This window comes from Herpailurus yagouaroundi, unplaced genomic scaffold (genome assembly GCF_014898765.1).
Source record: "Herpailurus yagouaroundi ecotype Mexico unplaced genomic scaffold, PumYag 67793, whole genome shotgun sequence".
Taxonomy (NCBI): Eukaryota; Metazoa; Chordata; class Mammalia; order Carnivora; family Felidae; genus Herpailurus; species Herpailurus yagouaroundi.
Genome location: NW_024420586.1, coordinates 9087117 through 9104159, shown reverse-complemented (window position 1 = coordinate 9104159; position 17043 = coordinate 9087117). Strand labels below are relative to the sequence as shown.

General features: G+C 40.3%; 1 protein-coding gene across 7 annotated transcripts in view; it reads left to right on the top strand.

Annotated features, from left to right (window-relative positions):
- Positions 1 to 17043, top strand: part of TAB3 (TGF-beta activated kinase 1 (MAP3K7) binding protein 3) — an 87417-nt gene that overhangs the window by 45732 nt on the left and 24642 nt on the right. For all 7 annotated transcript variants that reach the window (XR_005788255.1, XR_005788254.1, XM_040468898.1 and 4 more), the window contains 2 exons: positions 11399 to 11590; positions 15337 to 16798. Coding sequence is in view for 5 of the 7 variants with exons in the window: in XM_040468898.1 (XP_040324832.1) it covers positions 11489 to 11590; positions 15337 to 16798 (1564 nt within the window). In the remaining 2 variants the exon portion in view is untranslated. The remainder of the gene's footprint in view (positions 1 to 11398; positions 11591 to 15336; positions 16799 to 17043) is intronic.

Genomic DNA, 17043 nt, shown 5'->3' with positions numbered 1-17043 from the left:
CTCATGATCTCACAGTTTGTGGGTTCGAGCCCCTCTTTGGGCTCTGCGTTGATGGCACGGAGCCTGCTTGGCATTCTGTTTCTCCTTCTCTCTGCCCCTCCCCCACTTGTGCTCGTGTTCTCTCTCTTTCTCTCCCAAAATAAATAAACTTAAAAAAAAAAAAAAAAAAAAGAATGTAGAATGAAAAGAGGAAGCAGCTTAGGGCAAAAACCTAGGAACCTTAATGGGACAAAAGAGGTGGGAAGAAACCAGGCTAGGATATTGTCACAGAGGCTTAAAAAAAAGAAGCAGCAATCAGTACTGTCAGATGCTACAGAGGTCAAGGGTGCATAGGGACCAGCAAGTGTATCTTCTGGATTTAGCATCAGGGAGATGATGGCATGTCAGTGGAACAGTGATAAGAGCTAGATAAAAGCAGACTAAGGAATGAATTGCAGGGAGTAAAAGAGTACAGGGTCGACAGAAAGCCCATCTGGGTACCTATTGTAATCCCCAACTTGTCAGTATTTCTTCATGTTAATTAGACCTCTTCCATGTGGTGGCTGGGAGTTATTAAAACAGTAACTAATAACTCTTTTGTTACCTGTGGCTAGGCAGAGTCTGATACATAGGGGCTTTGTGGCCACTCTGTAGACAAAAAGAGCGTACGTAACTCTTGGCAGCCTTGGCTTGGAAGGAAGAAGAGAGCAAGCTAGATGTCCAGTAGAAGCCGACAGATTGCAAGCAAAATGAAATACCCTGCCTGTAATTAACATCAAGTTTGAGATTACAGAATGGTTGTTTTTCGGGTATAAACGAGCAAAAGTAATTGAGTAGTTGCCTTAAACATTTTTATTTCTTCATTTGTTTTTCAAAGATTCATTCACTTCTTTAAAAACATTTTCTTTTACTGAAAACTTACCATGTCACATTAGTTTCAGGTGTACAACAGTGATAGAACAATTACATACATTAGGAGTGTTTACTACGATAAGTGTAGCTACCATTTGTCATGATACAACGTTACTGTAGTATTACCGACTGTATTTCCTATGCTGGACTTTTTATCCCCGTGGCTTACTTTATTTATTTATTTTTTAAGTTTGTTTATTGTGAAAGAAAGAATGAGAGAGCACATGCACGTGAGCACGGGAGGGGCAGACAGAGAGGGAGAGAGAATCCCAAGCAGGTCCCACGCTGTTATCACAGAGTCCACCATGGGGCTCAGTCCCAGAAACCCTGAGATCATGACCTGAGCCAAAATGAAGAAGAGTTGGACGCGTAACCGACTGAGCCACCCAAGCTGCCCTTAGTTATTTTATAACGGGATGTTGGTACCTCTTAATCCCCTTCATGTGTTTTGCCCATCCCCTTCCCCCTCTGGCAGCTACCAGTTTGTTCTGTTGTGTTTCGGAGTCTGTTTCTGTTTTCTTGCTTGCTTATTCATTTGTTTTGGGTTTTTTTAATTCCACATGTCAGTGAAATCATATGGTATAGGTCTTTCTCCGAATGGTTTATTTCACTTAGCATAATGCCTTCTAGGTCCGTGTTGTTGTAAATGACGAGATTTTACTATTTTTTTTATGGCTGAGTCATATTCCACTGTGTACAAACACCACATGTTCTTGAGTGTTCAGCTGTCAGTGGACACTTGGGTTGTTTCTGTACCTTGGCTGTTGTAGATAATGCTGCACTAAGAATAGGGGTGCATATAACTTTTCAATTCAGGGTTTTCATTTTCTTCAGGTAAATACCCAGCAGTGGAATCACTGGATTGTATGGTATTCATATGTTGAGTTTTTTCAGGAATCTCCATAGTGTTTTCCAGAGTGGCCGCACCAATTTACATTCTCATCAGTAGTGTACGAGGGCTTCTTTTTCTCCGCGTCCTTGCCAATACTTATTTGCCTTTTGATATTAGACATTTGACTAGAGTGAGGTGATAATTCATTCCGATTTTGATTTGCATTTTCCTGACGACCATTGATGTTGAGCGTCTTTCCACGTGTCGATTGGCCATTCATATGTCTCTGCAAAAATGCCTATTCGGGTCTTCTGCCCGTGTCTTAATCAGAATGTTTGGGTTTGTTTGTTTGTTTGTTTTGGTGTTGTATGAGTTCTTTATATATTTTAGATATTAGCCCCTTACAAGATACATCATTGGCAAATATTTTTTTCCCCTTCAGTGGGTTGTCTTTGTTTTGTTGATGGTTTATTTTGCTGTGTACAGGCTTTTTACTTTGATGTGGTCCCCATAGTTCATTTTCTCTTTTGTTTCTCTTGTCTAAGGAGACATATCAAGAAAAGTGTTGCTAAGGCCAAAGTATAAGGCATAACTGCCTATGTTTTCTTTTAGAAGTTTTATACTTTGAGCTCTCACATTGAGGTCTTTAATCTATTTTGAGTTTATTTTTGTATGTGATGTAAGAAAGTGGTCCAGTTTCATTCTTATGCTTGTAGTTCTCCAGTTTTGTTTTTTTAGCACTGTTTATTGAAGAGACTTTTTCACCATGGTATATACTTGCTTCCTTTATTGTAGATTAATCTGTTTCATTGATCTCTGTGTCTGTTTTTGTGCCAGTACCGTACTGTTTTGATTACTAGACCTTTGTAGTATAGCTTGAAATCTGCGATTGTGATAGCTCCAGCTTTGTTCTTCTTTCTCATGAGCCTTTCGTGGTTCCATACAAATTTTAGGATTATTTGTTTAGTTGTGTGAAAAATGTTGTGGGTATTTATGTATTTATTTTTTTTATTTTAGAGACAGCACAAGTGAGAAGGGCAGAGAGGGAGAGAATCCCACGAGGCAGGAGAGAGAGAGAGAGAAGCGGGTCTCACTCGAAGCACGGTTCCTGTCTTTACCCGAAGTGGGGCTCGCGCTCACATGAAGTGGGGCACAAGCTCCCATAAACTGTGAGATCGTGACCTGAGCCAAAGTCAGATACTTAAGAGTGAGCCAGCCGGGTGCCTTGCTGTGGGTATTTTGATAGAGTTTGCAGTCAGCCTGTAGACTGCTTGGGGTAGTGTGGACATTTTAACAGTATTCATTGTATAACTTCACGAGCATGGTGTTATCTTTCCATTCATTGGCATCATCTTCATTTTATTTCATTAATGTCTTACAGTTTTCCGAGTTACAGGTCTTTCATCTCCTTGGTTAAGTTTATTTCTAGGTATTTCCTTCTTTTTTGAGGCACTTGTAAATGGGCTTTTCTTCCTCTGCTTTTTTATTAGGATATTAAAGTGCAACAGATTTCTGTATATTTTATATCCTGTAACGTGACTGAATTCATTTATTCTAATAATTTTTTGGTGTCCTGTGTGCGTTTTTTTTTTTAATTTTTTTTTTTTTAACGTTTATTTATTTTTGAGACAGAGAGAGACAGAGCATGAACGGGGGAGGGTCAGAGAGAGGGAGGGAGACACAGAATCTGAAACAGGCTCCAGGCTCTGAGCTGTCAGCACAGAGCCTGACGCAGGGCTCAAACTCACGAACCGCGGGTTCACGACCTGAGCCGAAGTCAGACACTCAACCGACTGAGCCACCCAGGCGCCCCAGTGTGCATTTTTTCTATGTAGCATCATGTCATCTGTGAATAGTGACAGTTTTATTTCTTCCTTACCACTTTGGATGCTTCTTATTTGTACTGTCTAATTGCTGCAACCAGGACTTCCAGTCTGTGTTGAGTAAAAGTGGTGAGAGTGGACATCTTTGTCTTGTTCTTGATCTTTGTGGAAAAACTCTTCACTTTTTCACCATTGAGTGTGCTGTTAGCTGTGGGTTTTTCATAGATGGCCTTTATTATGTTGAGTTATGCTCCCTCTGAGCCCACTTTGTTGAGAGTTTTTATCATGAGTGTCTATTGAATTTTGTCATCTATTTTTTTCTGCAGCTATTAGGATGATCATATACTTTTTTTTTTTTAATGTTTATTTATGTTTGAGAGAGAGAGACAGAGTGCAATCAGGGGAAGGGCAGAGAGAGGGAGACACAGAATCCGAAGCAGGCTCCAGGCTGAGCTGTCAGCACAGAGCCCAACATGGGGCTTGAACTCATGGACTGTGAGATGATGACCTGAGCTGAAATCAGGTGCTTAACCAACTGAGCCACCCAGGCGCCCCATAGGATGATCATATACTTTTTATCTTTCATTCTGTTAATGTGTGTCACGTTCATTTGTTGTTGGATCTTGAACCATCCTCACATCCCTGGAATAGACCCCCGTTGATTGTGGTAAATGACTTTTTCAATGTATAGAATTTGGTTTGCTCATATTTTGTTGAGTTCTGTGTCTATATTTATCAGGGATACTGCTCTGTAATTTTCTTTTTTAAATTTTAATTTAAAAGAATTTTTTATATTCGTATTTGAACAAGAGAGAGAGGGAGACATAATGTGAGCAGAGGAGGGGCAGAGAGAGAGGGAGACAAAGAATCTGAAGCAGGCCCCCGGCTCTGAGCTGTCGGCACAGATCCCGACACAGGGCTCGAACCCACAAGCCCTGAGATCATGACCTGAGCCAAAGTCCGTTGTTCAACCAACTGAGCCACTCAGGCACCCCTTAATTTTTTTTTTTTAATACAGTTGATTCATTTATTATTTCTGAGAGAGAGAAAGAGAGCACAAGCTGGGAAGGGGCAGAGAGGGAAAAGGAGACACAGAATCCAAAGCGGCTCCAGGCTCTGAGCTCTCAGCACAGAGTCCAACGTGGGGCTCAACCTCATGAACCGCGAGATCATGACCCGAGCTGAAGTAGGACGCTTAACCAGCTGAGCCACGCCGGTGCGCCTTCTTTTCCTTTTTTTTCAAGCTTATTTATTTAGTGTGTGCGTATGTGTGTGTGTGAGAGAGAGAGAGAGAGAGAGAGACAGAGCAAGCGAGAATGCGAGCGAGCGGGACAGGGGCAGAGAGAGAAGGAGAGAGAGTAGCTCAAGCAGGCTCTGCACTGTCAGGGCAGTGCCCAATGCCGGGCTCAAACTCAAGAACCGTGAGATCATGACCTGAGCCAAGGTTGGACGCTGAGCCACCCAGGCGCCCCTGTAATTTTATTATAGTGTCTTCATCTGGTTTTGATATCACATTAATGCTTCTTTCATAGAATGAATGTGGAAGTTTTCCTTTTTTTTTTTTTTTTTTTTGCATACTTTGAGGTTAGGTATCAAGTTTTTTGTTTTCAATTATCTATTTTTTTTAAATTTTATTTAAGTCCAAGTAGTTAACATATAGGTATTCAGTCTTTAAATGTTTGGTAGAATTTACCTGTGTAGCCATATGGTGGTGCACTTTTGTTTTGGGAGAGTTTTTTGATTATTGATTTAGTTTTGTTACTAGTAATCACTCTGTTCAAATGTTCTATTCTTCCTCATCCATTCTTGGAAGCTTTTTGGTTTGGGGAATTTATCCATCTCTTCTGGGATGTCCTGTTTCTTGGCATATCATTTATGGTAGTAGTTTCTTACAAGCCTTTGTATTTTTGTGGTGTCTGTTATTTCTCCTCTTTGATTTCTGATTTTATGTACTTGTGTCCTTTTTTTTCTTTTTTTTAATGAGTCTGGCTAAACATCTATCGGTTTTGTTTTTTTTCTTTTCAAAGAACCAGCTCTTGGTTTTACTGATTCTTTCCTATTGAGTTTTAGCCTCTACTTCCTTTATTTCCACTCTGTTTCTTACTGTGTTTACCTTCTAGTAACTCTGGGCTTTGTTCTTATTTTTTGTAGTTCCTTTAGGTGTAGAGATTTTTCTGGTTCGTTGAGGTAGGCCTGTTTCACTATGAACTTCCCTCTTAGAAGAAGTGCTTTTGCTGCGTCACAAGGATTTTGAACTGTTGTTTTCATTTTCATTAGTCTCTAGGTATTTTTAAATTTCCTCTTTCATGTCCTTGTTGATGCATTGATTATTAGCATATTTTTTTAGCTTCTGTATGGTCATGTTTCTCTATTTTTTGTTGTTGCTGTTGTTACTGATTTCTAGTTCCATATCATTGTCATTAGAAAATATGTTTGAGGGGCGCCTGGGTGGCTTAGTCAGTTGAGCATCTGACTTCGGCTCCCATCATGACCTCACGGTTCATGAGTTCAAGCCCCACGGCGGGCTCTGTGCTAACAGCCCGGAGCCTGCTTGGGATTCTGTGTCTCCCTCTCTCTCTGCCCCTCACTTGCTTGTGCTCTGTCTCTCTCTCTCAAAAATAAATAAACACTAAAAAATTTTTAAAAAAAGGAAAAGAAAATATGTTGGATATAACTTCAGGCTTCTTAACTTTATTGAGAATTGATTTGTGGCCTAAAATGTGATCTGTCTTAGAGAATGTTCCATGTGCACTTGAGATGAATTATGTATTCTTCTGTTTTGGGATAGAATGTTCTGTATATGTTGGCTCCATCTGGTCTAATGTGTCATGCAAAGCCAGTGTATCTTCATTGATTTTCTGTGTCAGTGATCTATCCATTGATGTAAGCGGGATGTTAAAATGTCCTACCGTTATTGTAGTACTCACAGTTTCTCCCTTTTTGTTTGTTTTGTGTATTTAGGTGCCCTAATGTTGGGTGTATATTTACAATTGTAATAATCTCTTGTTGGATTGATCCCTCTATTATTACATAATGTCCTTCTTTTCCTTTTGTTGCAGTCTCTGTTTTAACGTCTGTTATGTCCAATAGAAGTATTAGAAGTATTGCTACCCAAGCTTTTTCTTTTTCTCTCTCTCATCTGTATGGAATGTTTTCCATCTCTTCACTTTCAGTCTGTATGTGTCTTCTTGTCTGAAGTTAAGTCTCTTATAGGCAGCATAGAGATGGGTGTCAATTTTAATGGATTCAGTCACCTTGTGGCTTTTGATCAGAATATTTAGACCATTCATATTTAAAGTAGTTATTGATAGGTATGTATTTATTGTCATTTTGTTAATTTTTTTGATTGCTTTTGTAGTTCTCTTGTTTCTTTATTTTCTTGCTCTCTTCCCTGGTGATTGGTAACTTTCTTTAATACTATGCTTGGATTCCTTTCTTTTTAGGTTTTTTTTTGTGTATCTATTACAGGTTTTTGTGTTGTGGTTACCAAAAGGTTCACATAGAACAGGAATCCTAAGTATATAGCAGTCTATGTGAAGTTGATGGTTGCTTAAGTTCTAATACTTCCTAAAAGCACTGCATTTTACTTTCCTATCTTTTGTGTACATTTTATATCTTTTTATTTTGTGAATCCCTTAATTTTTTAGATACAAATAATTTAACTTCTGTTAGCTTTTAACCTCCATACTAGCATTGTAAGTCGTTGCTGTACTATATGTTTGCCTTTACCCTTGAAAGTTTTTCCTTTCATAATTGTCTTAACTCTGGGTCTTGGCTAAGACCCTTTAACATTTCTTGTAAGGCTGGTTCACTCGTGGTAAGAGAGGTCAAAGTGGTAAACTCCTTTAACTTGTTTGGGAAATTCTGTCCTTTTATTTTGAGTGATAACCTTGTATTGTAGACTGTTGGTTGTAAGTTTTTTCCTTTCAGCAGTTTGAATATATCTTGTCCCTGTCTTTTGATCTGCAGTGTTTCTGCTGAAAAAATCAGCTGATATCCTCACGGGTTTTTCGTTGTTGTACCTAATTGGTACATTCATAATTGGTTTCCTCATTGCTTTTACGATTTTTCTCTGTTTAATCTTTGACATTTTATGTTTTAAAATGTTTTTCGTGTTTATTTTTGAGAGAGAGAGAGAGTGTGAGCAGGAGAAGAGCAGAGAGAGAGGGAGACACAGAATCTGAAGCAGGCTCCAGGCTCTGAGCTGTGATCACAGAGCTGGATGTGGGGCTCGAACTCACGGCGTGATCGTGACCTGAGCTGAAGTCAGACACTCAACCGACTGGGCCACCCAGGCACCCCTAATCCTTGACATTTTAATTATTATGTGTTTTGGTATGGACCTTTTTGGGTTTATCTTGTTTGGGGCTCTCTGATTCCTGGACCCGGATGTCTATTTCCTTCCCTGGGTTAGAGAAGTGTTCAGCTATTGTTTCTTTATGTAAGTTTTATGCCCCTTTCTCTCTCAGCTCCTTCTGAGAATCCCTGTAATGCAAATGTTAATATGCTTGATTTTGTCACAGAGGTCCCTTAACCCTCTTCATTTTTGAAAATTCCTTTTTTTTTTTTTTTTGATCCTCAGTTTTGAATGTTTTCTCTTACCCTGTTTTCTGGATTGCTGATCTCTTCTTCTGCATCCTCTAATCTCCTGTTGATTACCTGTAGTGTATTTTTTTGTTTCAGTTATTCAGTCTTTCAGGTTTTTAAAAATATTTTTCTTGAAGTTCTTAGTTCATCTACTCTCTCAAGTCTGGTGAGCAACTTTATGATCGTTACTTTGAAATTTCTGTCAGGTAGATTGCTTATCTCATTTTGATTTAGTTATTTTCTTGAAACTTTGTCTTAATTTTGTGTATATTCCTCTGCTCCCTTTTTTCTTGGATTTTCTGTGCTTATTTCTTATGAATTAGGTGGAACAGCTCCCTCTGCCGGTCTTGAAGGAGTGGCCCTGTGTAGGTACATCCCCTGTGCAGACTGTGTGTTCCTTGCACGTTTGGCTGGCTGGCTGGCTGGAGCGGTAGTGCGTGTGGTCTGTGGGTCCCGGGGCACTCTGCATCAGGGCTGCCCCTGTGGGCGATGCTGGTGTGGAGGGAGAGGCGTCAGGATGCTTTGCACTTAGCCCCCTTGGTGAGATGACTGGAGCCGTAGCGGAAAAAGGCCTGGCGTGCCCCGGTGTGCGCCCCACGGGGGCTGCCCTGTTTGGATGGCTGGAGCTGGTACGTGCTTGGGGGCCGGGACTAGCCAAAGTGGCAGGGCAGCGAGAACACCCGGACCTTGCTCTTGGGTGGACTCCCAAGGTGGAGAGGGGAGGTAAACAGTGGAGATCACCAGCATTTCCAACCCCTGGGAGAGTTCCAGTAGTTACCCCACTGTTGGGTGGACGTTCTGGAGTTAATAAGTGGTTTTTCTTCACTTCTTGTCTAGTTACCTTTTAAACTGCAGCTTATTTTCTGTGCCCCAGGCAGGTGAATCTATGTATCAGTCTATCAGTGATGTCACTACCGCATCCTGTAACATTGGGGTGGAGTTGCCCTTGGTAGCGTGCCATCTGTCTCTCTTGCCATTCTGATTGAGGTTTCTCTAGCCTTTATTGTGCCTAAGGTGTTCAGTCAGCCTTCGGTTCTTGTGGAGGAATTGATCTATATGTAGGTGTAAGTGTCGTGTGTCAATGGGAGGAGGTGAGTTCAGGGTCTGCCTGTGGTGCTTTGGATCTTGGACCGATCCAAACATTTTTAATTTTTAAAACATTGATTGTAGTTGTCTACATTGCCCCCAAGTAATGCTATAATTTAAAGTTTTGGGGCTTATTTGCAAGAAATAGAAGATTTGGTGTGGAATGACCCTCCCTTATGTGTGTGGTTTAGATACATATAATCATGGTTTCCATGCCTCTTATGAAAATGCAAGTGTTTACTTCTTATACTTAAAAATATTTGACTACGTAGTGAGTGAACACAAATATTATGAGATTGTATGGTGTATTCTTCATTGTTCCCGTTAAAAAAATGGGAGATATGTACAGTTTACCCTTGAACAACACAGGTTAAAACTGTATGGGTCCACTTATATGCAGATTTTTACAAATTTTTTATTTATTTTTTTATTTAAAGATTTTAAGTAATCTCCACACCCAACATGGGGCTTGAACTCAAAGCCCCGCCATCCAGGAGTTGCATGCTCTACCAACTGAGCCAGCCAGATGCCGTTGTATGCAGATTTTAAAAAATAAATATAGTCCAGGGGTGCCTGGGTGGCTCAAGCAGTGTAGCGTCCGACTTCGGCTCAGGTTATGATCTCACAGTTTGTGGGTTCAGGCCCCGGGTCGTGCTGTCTCCTGACAGCTCAGAGCCTGGAGCCTGCTTCGGATTCCGTGTCTCCCTCTCTCTCTGCCGCTTACCCGCTCTCTCTCTCGCTCGCTCTCTCTCTCTCAAAAGTAAATAAACATTAAAAGAAAATTTTTTAAAAATACAGTACAGTGCTGTAAATGTATTTTTTTCTTCCTTGTGATTTTCTTTAAAAAAAATGTTTTTTAATGTTTATTTATTTTTGAGACAGAGACAGACAGAGCATGAATGGGGGAGGGTCAGAGAGAGGGAGACACAGAATCCAAAACAGGCTCCAGGCGCTGAGCTGTCAACACAGAGCCCGACGCGAGGCCTGAACTCACGGACGGTGAGATCATGACCTGAGCCAAAGTTGGATGCTCAACCGACTGAGCCACCCAGGCGCCCCAGTTCCTTGTGATTTTCTTAACATTTTTTTCTTGAATTTACTTTTGTAAGAATACCGTATATAATATATCATTTAACATGCAAAATATGTGTTAATCAACTGTTTACATTATCAGTAAGGTCAGTAGGAGGCTATTAGTAGTTAAGTTATTGGCGAGTCAAAAGTTATATGTGGATTTTCGACTACACGGGTTGGTGCCCCTGATCCCCCTGTCACTCAAAGGTCAGCTGTATTAAAAAGTGTACTGGCTTATTGATCCTTGACTGTGCCAGTTAATTTATGATTTCATTATTATTTCACTCCTTGCCTTGTTTATATGAGTGCTTAATTTGAGTAGTGCCAGTGAGATTAGATGTTAATTTTCTACACTCAAATTGTAATCTCAAATCCTTCCATTTTAGCCTTTCTGCTGGTGGCATCAGAAGTAGGTGAAAGCCTACCTAGTTAGGTCTGGCTCATGCTGGGCCACTAGCATCATCTTTAAAAACAAAGGAGTCTACATTTTCATTTTTGTTTGCTAAGTTACTTCCTTTAGACATTGGGTTACCTTTACTCACACTTGAAATTCAAACCTTTTGGCCTCAAAATACAAGCAGAATGTAAGGCAGACAGGACAAGTAAGCTTTGTGGTGTTATCAAGTCCTTGTTTTCAGACATTTGAAATGATTACTCTGCTTTAGAGGAGTGATGTAATAGCCCTTGGTAAAACATAAGTGATTATATTGAAGTAGCATTTCTCAAGGCTAGAAAAACTTGGTTGCCAACTAATAATCTGTAGTTTAAACTAGCTGCTGCAGTTTTTTTTTTAAGCATTAAAATGAAACTGAAGTTTGGGGATGCAGTTTGGCCTTTTTTGTTTCGAAACCGGTGATTGGCTGTATTACATCAGAAAAGTCTGGCTGAGTTGAACTCAATTTTATAACTTTGGAATCAAATGTGGTCATGTTGGGTCTTTCCATTTTAACATATTGGTCATTTCTTTTTGAGTAAAGTGAAATATGTACTTACATGCAACCATAGTTTCATTTCTTTTACCTTTTTATCGAAGTATTGTTGACACACAATGTTACATGGGTTTTAGGTGTATAGCACAGTGATTAACTTTGATTTCTTTCACTAGAAAATGACCGCGGTGTTGGAAGATCATTACTATTGGAAGGCCGGTTAGCATCAATTTCCTAACGGATACTTGACCACCATTTGTTCTGGCATGGCGCAAGGCAGTCCACAGCTTGATATGCAGGTTCTCCATGACCTCCGACAACGTTTCCCGGAGATTCCAGAGGGTGTTGTGTCTCAATGCATGTTACAGGTAGATTACCCAGCAACGATAGTGATGCTAAGCTACGTTTCTCCTTATTAGGGCTGGCTTTGTGTTGTGGTGACTAGAAGTCAGTTCACCTTTCTTGTGTGTGTGGAGGAGGGCAGTGGGAAGCATTCAGAGCAGGATTTCTCAACCTTGGTGCTATCGACATTTTGGGTGGGTAGTCTTTGTTGTGGGGCCCTGCCTTGTACTTCGTAGGCCGTTGAGCAGCATTCTTGGTCTCTACCACTAGATGATGATAGTATTCCTGCAGTTGTGACAACTCAAAATGTCTCCACACATTGATAAAGGCCTCATGGGAGGCAAAACCTACCCCATTCAGAACCCGTTAAGAAAAGAGTAAAGGCATGTAGCAAAAGGAAAAATGATTCGGTTCACAATTTGCCTTCTTACATATTGGAGTTTGTTTCATCAGTCTCCAAATTCTTATATTTGAATTTTGAATCTCAGAGTTATCATTTTAACTTTGAGCCAATGTTTAAAGGTCTATGGAGAGTCCTGTCCCTTTCTTAGTGTTTTTCTCGTTAATACATGCTTACTAAGATGCAGTTTTAAGTATAAGGCCACTTTCTCTAGTTTAACCATAGTCCTTTGGTTTTGTTGTCTTATATTAAAGTAAATCTTTCATATTGGATAAACTATGTCTTCCCATTCAAGGGACAACAGAGAAACAGGCCTGATACTCTCTCCCTGTTGAATTTTGCATCATCCTCCACAGGATCTTGGTGTGTTTTGGGTTATAGAATTTCCCTTTTTGGTTTACATTTGGGTCTACACTACTATCCTGCTGCCCACTGGTCTTTGTCACGCAGTCAGTTCAAATCGTACCTTACTGCGTAATATGCCAACACTACCTAATTGCAGTGTGAATGGCTCAGGATATCACCTAAGCCTATATACAGTTGAGGTTAATTGCCAGTAGGGACTCACAGAATCATTGTGGCAAAAGTGGTGCTTCATAGCCCTTTTACTGGGTCTAGACCTTTGGGTTGTGATTTTTGTATTATAGCTTGCCTTTGTTTTTTCTAGCACACATTCCCAGTCTGTCTTTCTATTGTCTATTTTAGCCCCATTTTGGTCTCTGGTAGAGTAAAGGTGCTTCCCACTGGAATGAAATCAAGCAAGAGTGAGGCTTCTAGTTAAAACCGTTTCCAAGGAATCACCTTCCTTATCTGTCCTAACCAGCTCCCCCCAGCTCTGACTTTGTTTTTTCAAATTTAATTTTTCCCATTATCACCTGTATTTTTTCATGGCTTAGTGTCTTTATCACGCTTTCTAAACTCAAGGAATGGACTTTAAATTCAAGTTAATGATCATTTGTTATTACTTTACATTGACCCAAGTCTTTCTCTTCTTTGTTCCTTTGGAACTAATATAGTTTATTGGTAGAGAGACTTACCAGTTACTGGCTCTGGAAAGTTTTTCTGTTTACATTTAAAGACTCAGTAGTTTACATTTAATATACAAGTCTTAAACTCTCTCTGAGCTGTCCTCTCAATTTACAATCACTTTAGGAATATGCTTTTTTGCCTCAGTCTTTTCAAAACCTTTTATGTGTTTTCTTAATTATTTTTATGTCTTTATCCAACTAAATAATTTTGATTTATTCTTCATATTGACTGGTATATTTTATATCCATGTTTTTCTTTGAAGGTAGTCAGCAGGTTAAACATGACATTTCATTCTGGTGGTTTTATTTTAAAAATGCTTTCATAAAAATAATACTTAAATATCTATATTTTTGGTTTATATTTTTTCTTGATAAGAAAATTGACTTACCTTGTCACTGTAGACATGCATTTGAATAGGCTAGCAAGTCAGCCTTGTATCATTTTGAATTTGGGTCCTCTTGTGAGGATACTATTTTACTTAGGCTGCCTAATTCACTGTAGAAAACACGAAATTTCAACAGTATTAAGACAAATGTCAAATAGTGAAGTACCCGCGACTGCTTTAGGTTTCATATAAAACTGTCTAGTTTTTGTTCTCCTTTTAATCCAATTGCAGAGATACTTTATTTTCACTTTTCGTATTCTTTTCTCTCAGATATCGGTCAGTGATATTTTCTAGTTGGCATTCGATTTGAATCCTTTGGATCCAAATTTGCTAAATATCTAGCTTTTCTTCCTTGATCAGATCAGAGTGATTTTCAAGCAGGATAAGAAAAAGGCCAGACTGTGAGTTTTAATAATTTTCTTCTTAAATTTCAACAATTACTTTTTTCTCTGGCTCAGAATTTTAGTATCAGAAGCTTTATGTAAGGAAAAAGATACCAGTTGTGTATGGAGTTTTGATAAACCCAATTCTTTACATTTCTGAGAATTCATTTTATGAAGGTTTGCTTAACTGAATCTGCGTTTACTCCCTCTGAAGCCTTAGAACAATTTGCTTTTGGCCCAACATCCTCTCCCTTGAAATGACTGTGTTACAGTGGAAGCAGCCGTGGGAGGCAAGAAACCAAGAATCTCAAACTGGCTCCCCGTGAATTAGTCGAGTGCTTGTTGTCAAGCCGTGTAACTCCGCGGGCATTTCTTTCCTCATGTGGAAATGAGTTGAAATAGATGAACCCAGAAGTTATTCCAGTGGCAAAATTATAGCACTCAATGTTCTGTTTTGGGTTTAACCTTATGTGCTTCTTAGCAGAAGTAAAAGTGTTTCCTTTCATTTTTCTATAAAATGTGCTTTTTCGTAAAATAGGTAGTAGTACACACATATGTATGTGCATATCTGTGTGTATATTTCTGAACTACAAAGTCCCAGTAATTGACAAACTTTATTATTGTGAAGGCAATAAATAACACGGTGCTTGAGGCTAATAAAATAGTTGAGATTTTGGTATTTTAACGGAAAACTACCTTATAGTATTTTAAATCAAAAAAGGAATCCTTCATTAGAATGATTATTGTTGAGTGGAGTGTCTAAAATGTCACTTTGCTATTATCACCTGTGAGTATGTGCCTAACTCAAAAAATTGAAATCCTCCAGAGATGCTGAAGGTTTACCAAGCAACCAACCTTCCAGTGGGTAAAAAATTTTGAGACTCTGGGAGTGTGAGTGAATTTCATTAAGGCAGTTGAGACCTGGTTTCCTGTTAAAATTTACCCTAACTTTGGCAAAGTCGTGGAACCATAGTTCAAAAAGTGTATTTGTTTTTACTGATTTGTTTAGCTTACTCTTTCATAATGATAACTGAAGTGATGTAGGGATAAATTTGGTTAAAAAAGACTGCTTTATTGTTTTAGAGTTTTATTGTTTTGACTCCAGGAATTTATTATCATTTTTCTCCTTCTCTAGTTTCAGTGCTTTTTGAAAACTAAAGCATGGTTGTTTTCATGTTTTTCAGTTTAAATATTAATGACGAGTATGACTTTAACTTGTATTTCAGAGCGGTTGTGGTGAGTCCAAGATTAGCCCAACATTTTATGTTTGTTGAGATGCAACAAACATAAAATGAGCCCTGGACTTGGAGTCAGAAACCTGGGAGTTGAGTCACAAAGTTCATTGGCGGGTTCTTGACATTTCTGTAACAGTCGTGGTAGTAATAGTCCTGTGAGCTTCCGGTCTGTGGAACCGGATGAATTGTTTGGGATCTCCTGGTCAGAGAAGATGACCGCGAAGCTTTTTCTGCTGAAAGTACCATTCTCTAGGACAGTTGTATTTGCGTAACCGGCAAAGTTTCACTTCTGCTCTTAAGATTTGTTAATTTTGCCAATGTTACTGTCTTTTTCCCCTAGAACAACAACAATCTTGAAGCCTGTTGCCGAGCCCTTTCCCAGGAGAGTAGCAAATACTTGTATATGGAATACCATAGTCCAGAGGACAACAGGATGAATCGAAATCGCCTTTTGCATATTAATCTGGGTATCCATTCTCCTAGTAGCTACCACCCAGCAGATGGAGCCCAACTTAACGGTGGTCGAACACTGGTACACAGCTCAAGCGATGGACATATTGACCCACAGCATGCGGCGAGTAAACAGCTGATCTGCTTAGTTCAGGAACCACACTCGGCTCCAGCTGTTGTGGCTGCTGCTCCGAACTACAATCCCTTTTTTATGAATGAACAGAACAGAAGTGCAGCTACTCCTCCTTCACAGCCACCTCAACAGCCATCTTCCATGCAAACAGGAATGAATCCATCTGCTATGCAAGGGCCTTCACCACCACCCCCTCCTCCTCCTTCGTACATGCACATACCTCGGTATAGTACCAATCCCATTACTGTTACGGTATCCCAGAACCTCCCTTCTGGACAGACTGTACCAAGAGCTTTACAGATCCTGCCACAGATTCCGAGCAATCTCTATGGGCCTCCTGGTTCTATTTATATTAGACAGACATCTCAGAGTTCATCAGGGAGACAAACTCCTCAGAGTACGCCGTGGCAGTCCTCCCCCCAGGGCCCGGTGCCTCATTACAGCCAGCGTCCTTTACCCGTTTATCCCCATCAACAGAACTATCAGCCTTCTCAGTATTCTCCCAAACAGCAGCAGATTCCTCAACCTGCTTACCATTCACCGCCTCCTTCTCAGTGTCCTTCACCCTTCAGCTCTCCGCAACATCAAGTGCAACCTTCCCAGTTGGGCCATCCAGGTTCCCATGTCTTTATGCCACCTAGTCCTTCCACCACTCCACCCCATCCGTATCAACAGGGACCTCCTAGCTATCAGAAACAGGGGAGCCATTCGGTCGCCTATCTCCCATACACACCGTCCAGCTTACCCAAAGGATCCATGAAGAAGATAGAAATCACGGTTGAACCCTCTCAGAGACCTGGGACAGCCATGAACAGGAGTCCTTCACCTATCAGTAATCAGCCGTCTCCACGGAATCAGCACTCACTGTACACAGCCACCACGCCACCTTCAAGTTCCCCCTCAAGAGGCATATCCGGGCAGCCAAAACCTCCATTTAGTGTTAATCCTGTGTATATCACGTATACGCAGCCAACTGGACCTTCATGTGTTCCATCACCATCTCCTCGAATGATACCAAACCCAACTACGGTTTTTAAAATTACCGTAGGTCGAGCAACGACTGAAAATCTTTTAAATTTAGTGGACCAAGAAGAACGTTCTGCAGCCCCAGAACCGATTCAGCCCATTTCAGTGATACCTGGTTCTGGGGGAGAAAAGGGAAGCCATAAATACCAGAGGAGTTCTAGTTCTGGATCAGATGACTATGCCTATACACAAGGTAATTTCATTTAGCCCTACTATGAAATTTCATCTTGGTGGTGAGGTGGCAGTCTCCTGTTGAAAAAAAAAAAAACAAAAACACATTTCTTGGCTGTTTAATTTTTTTAATGTTTTCATTTATTTTTTGAGAGAGAAAGAGCACCAGTGGGGGAGGGGCAGAGAGAGGGGGAGACCCAGAATCCAAAGCAGGCTCCAGGCTCCCAGCTGTCAGCACAGAGCCCGATGCGGGGCTTGACCTCACGA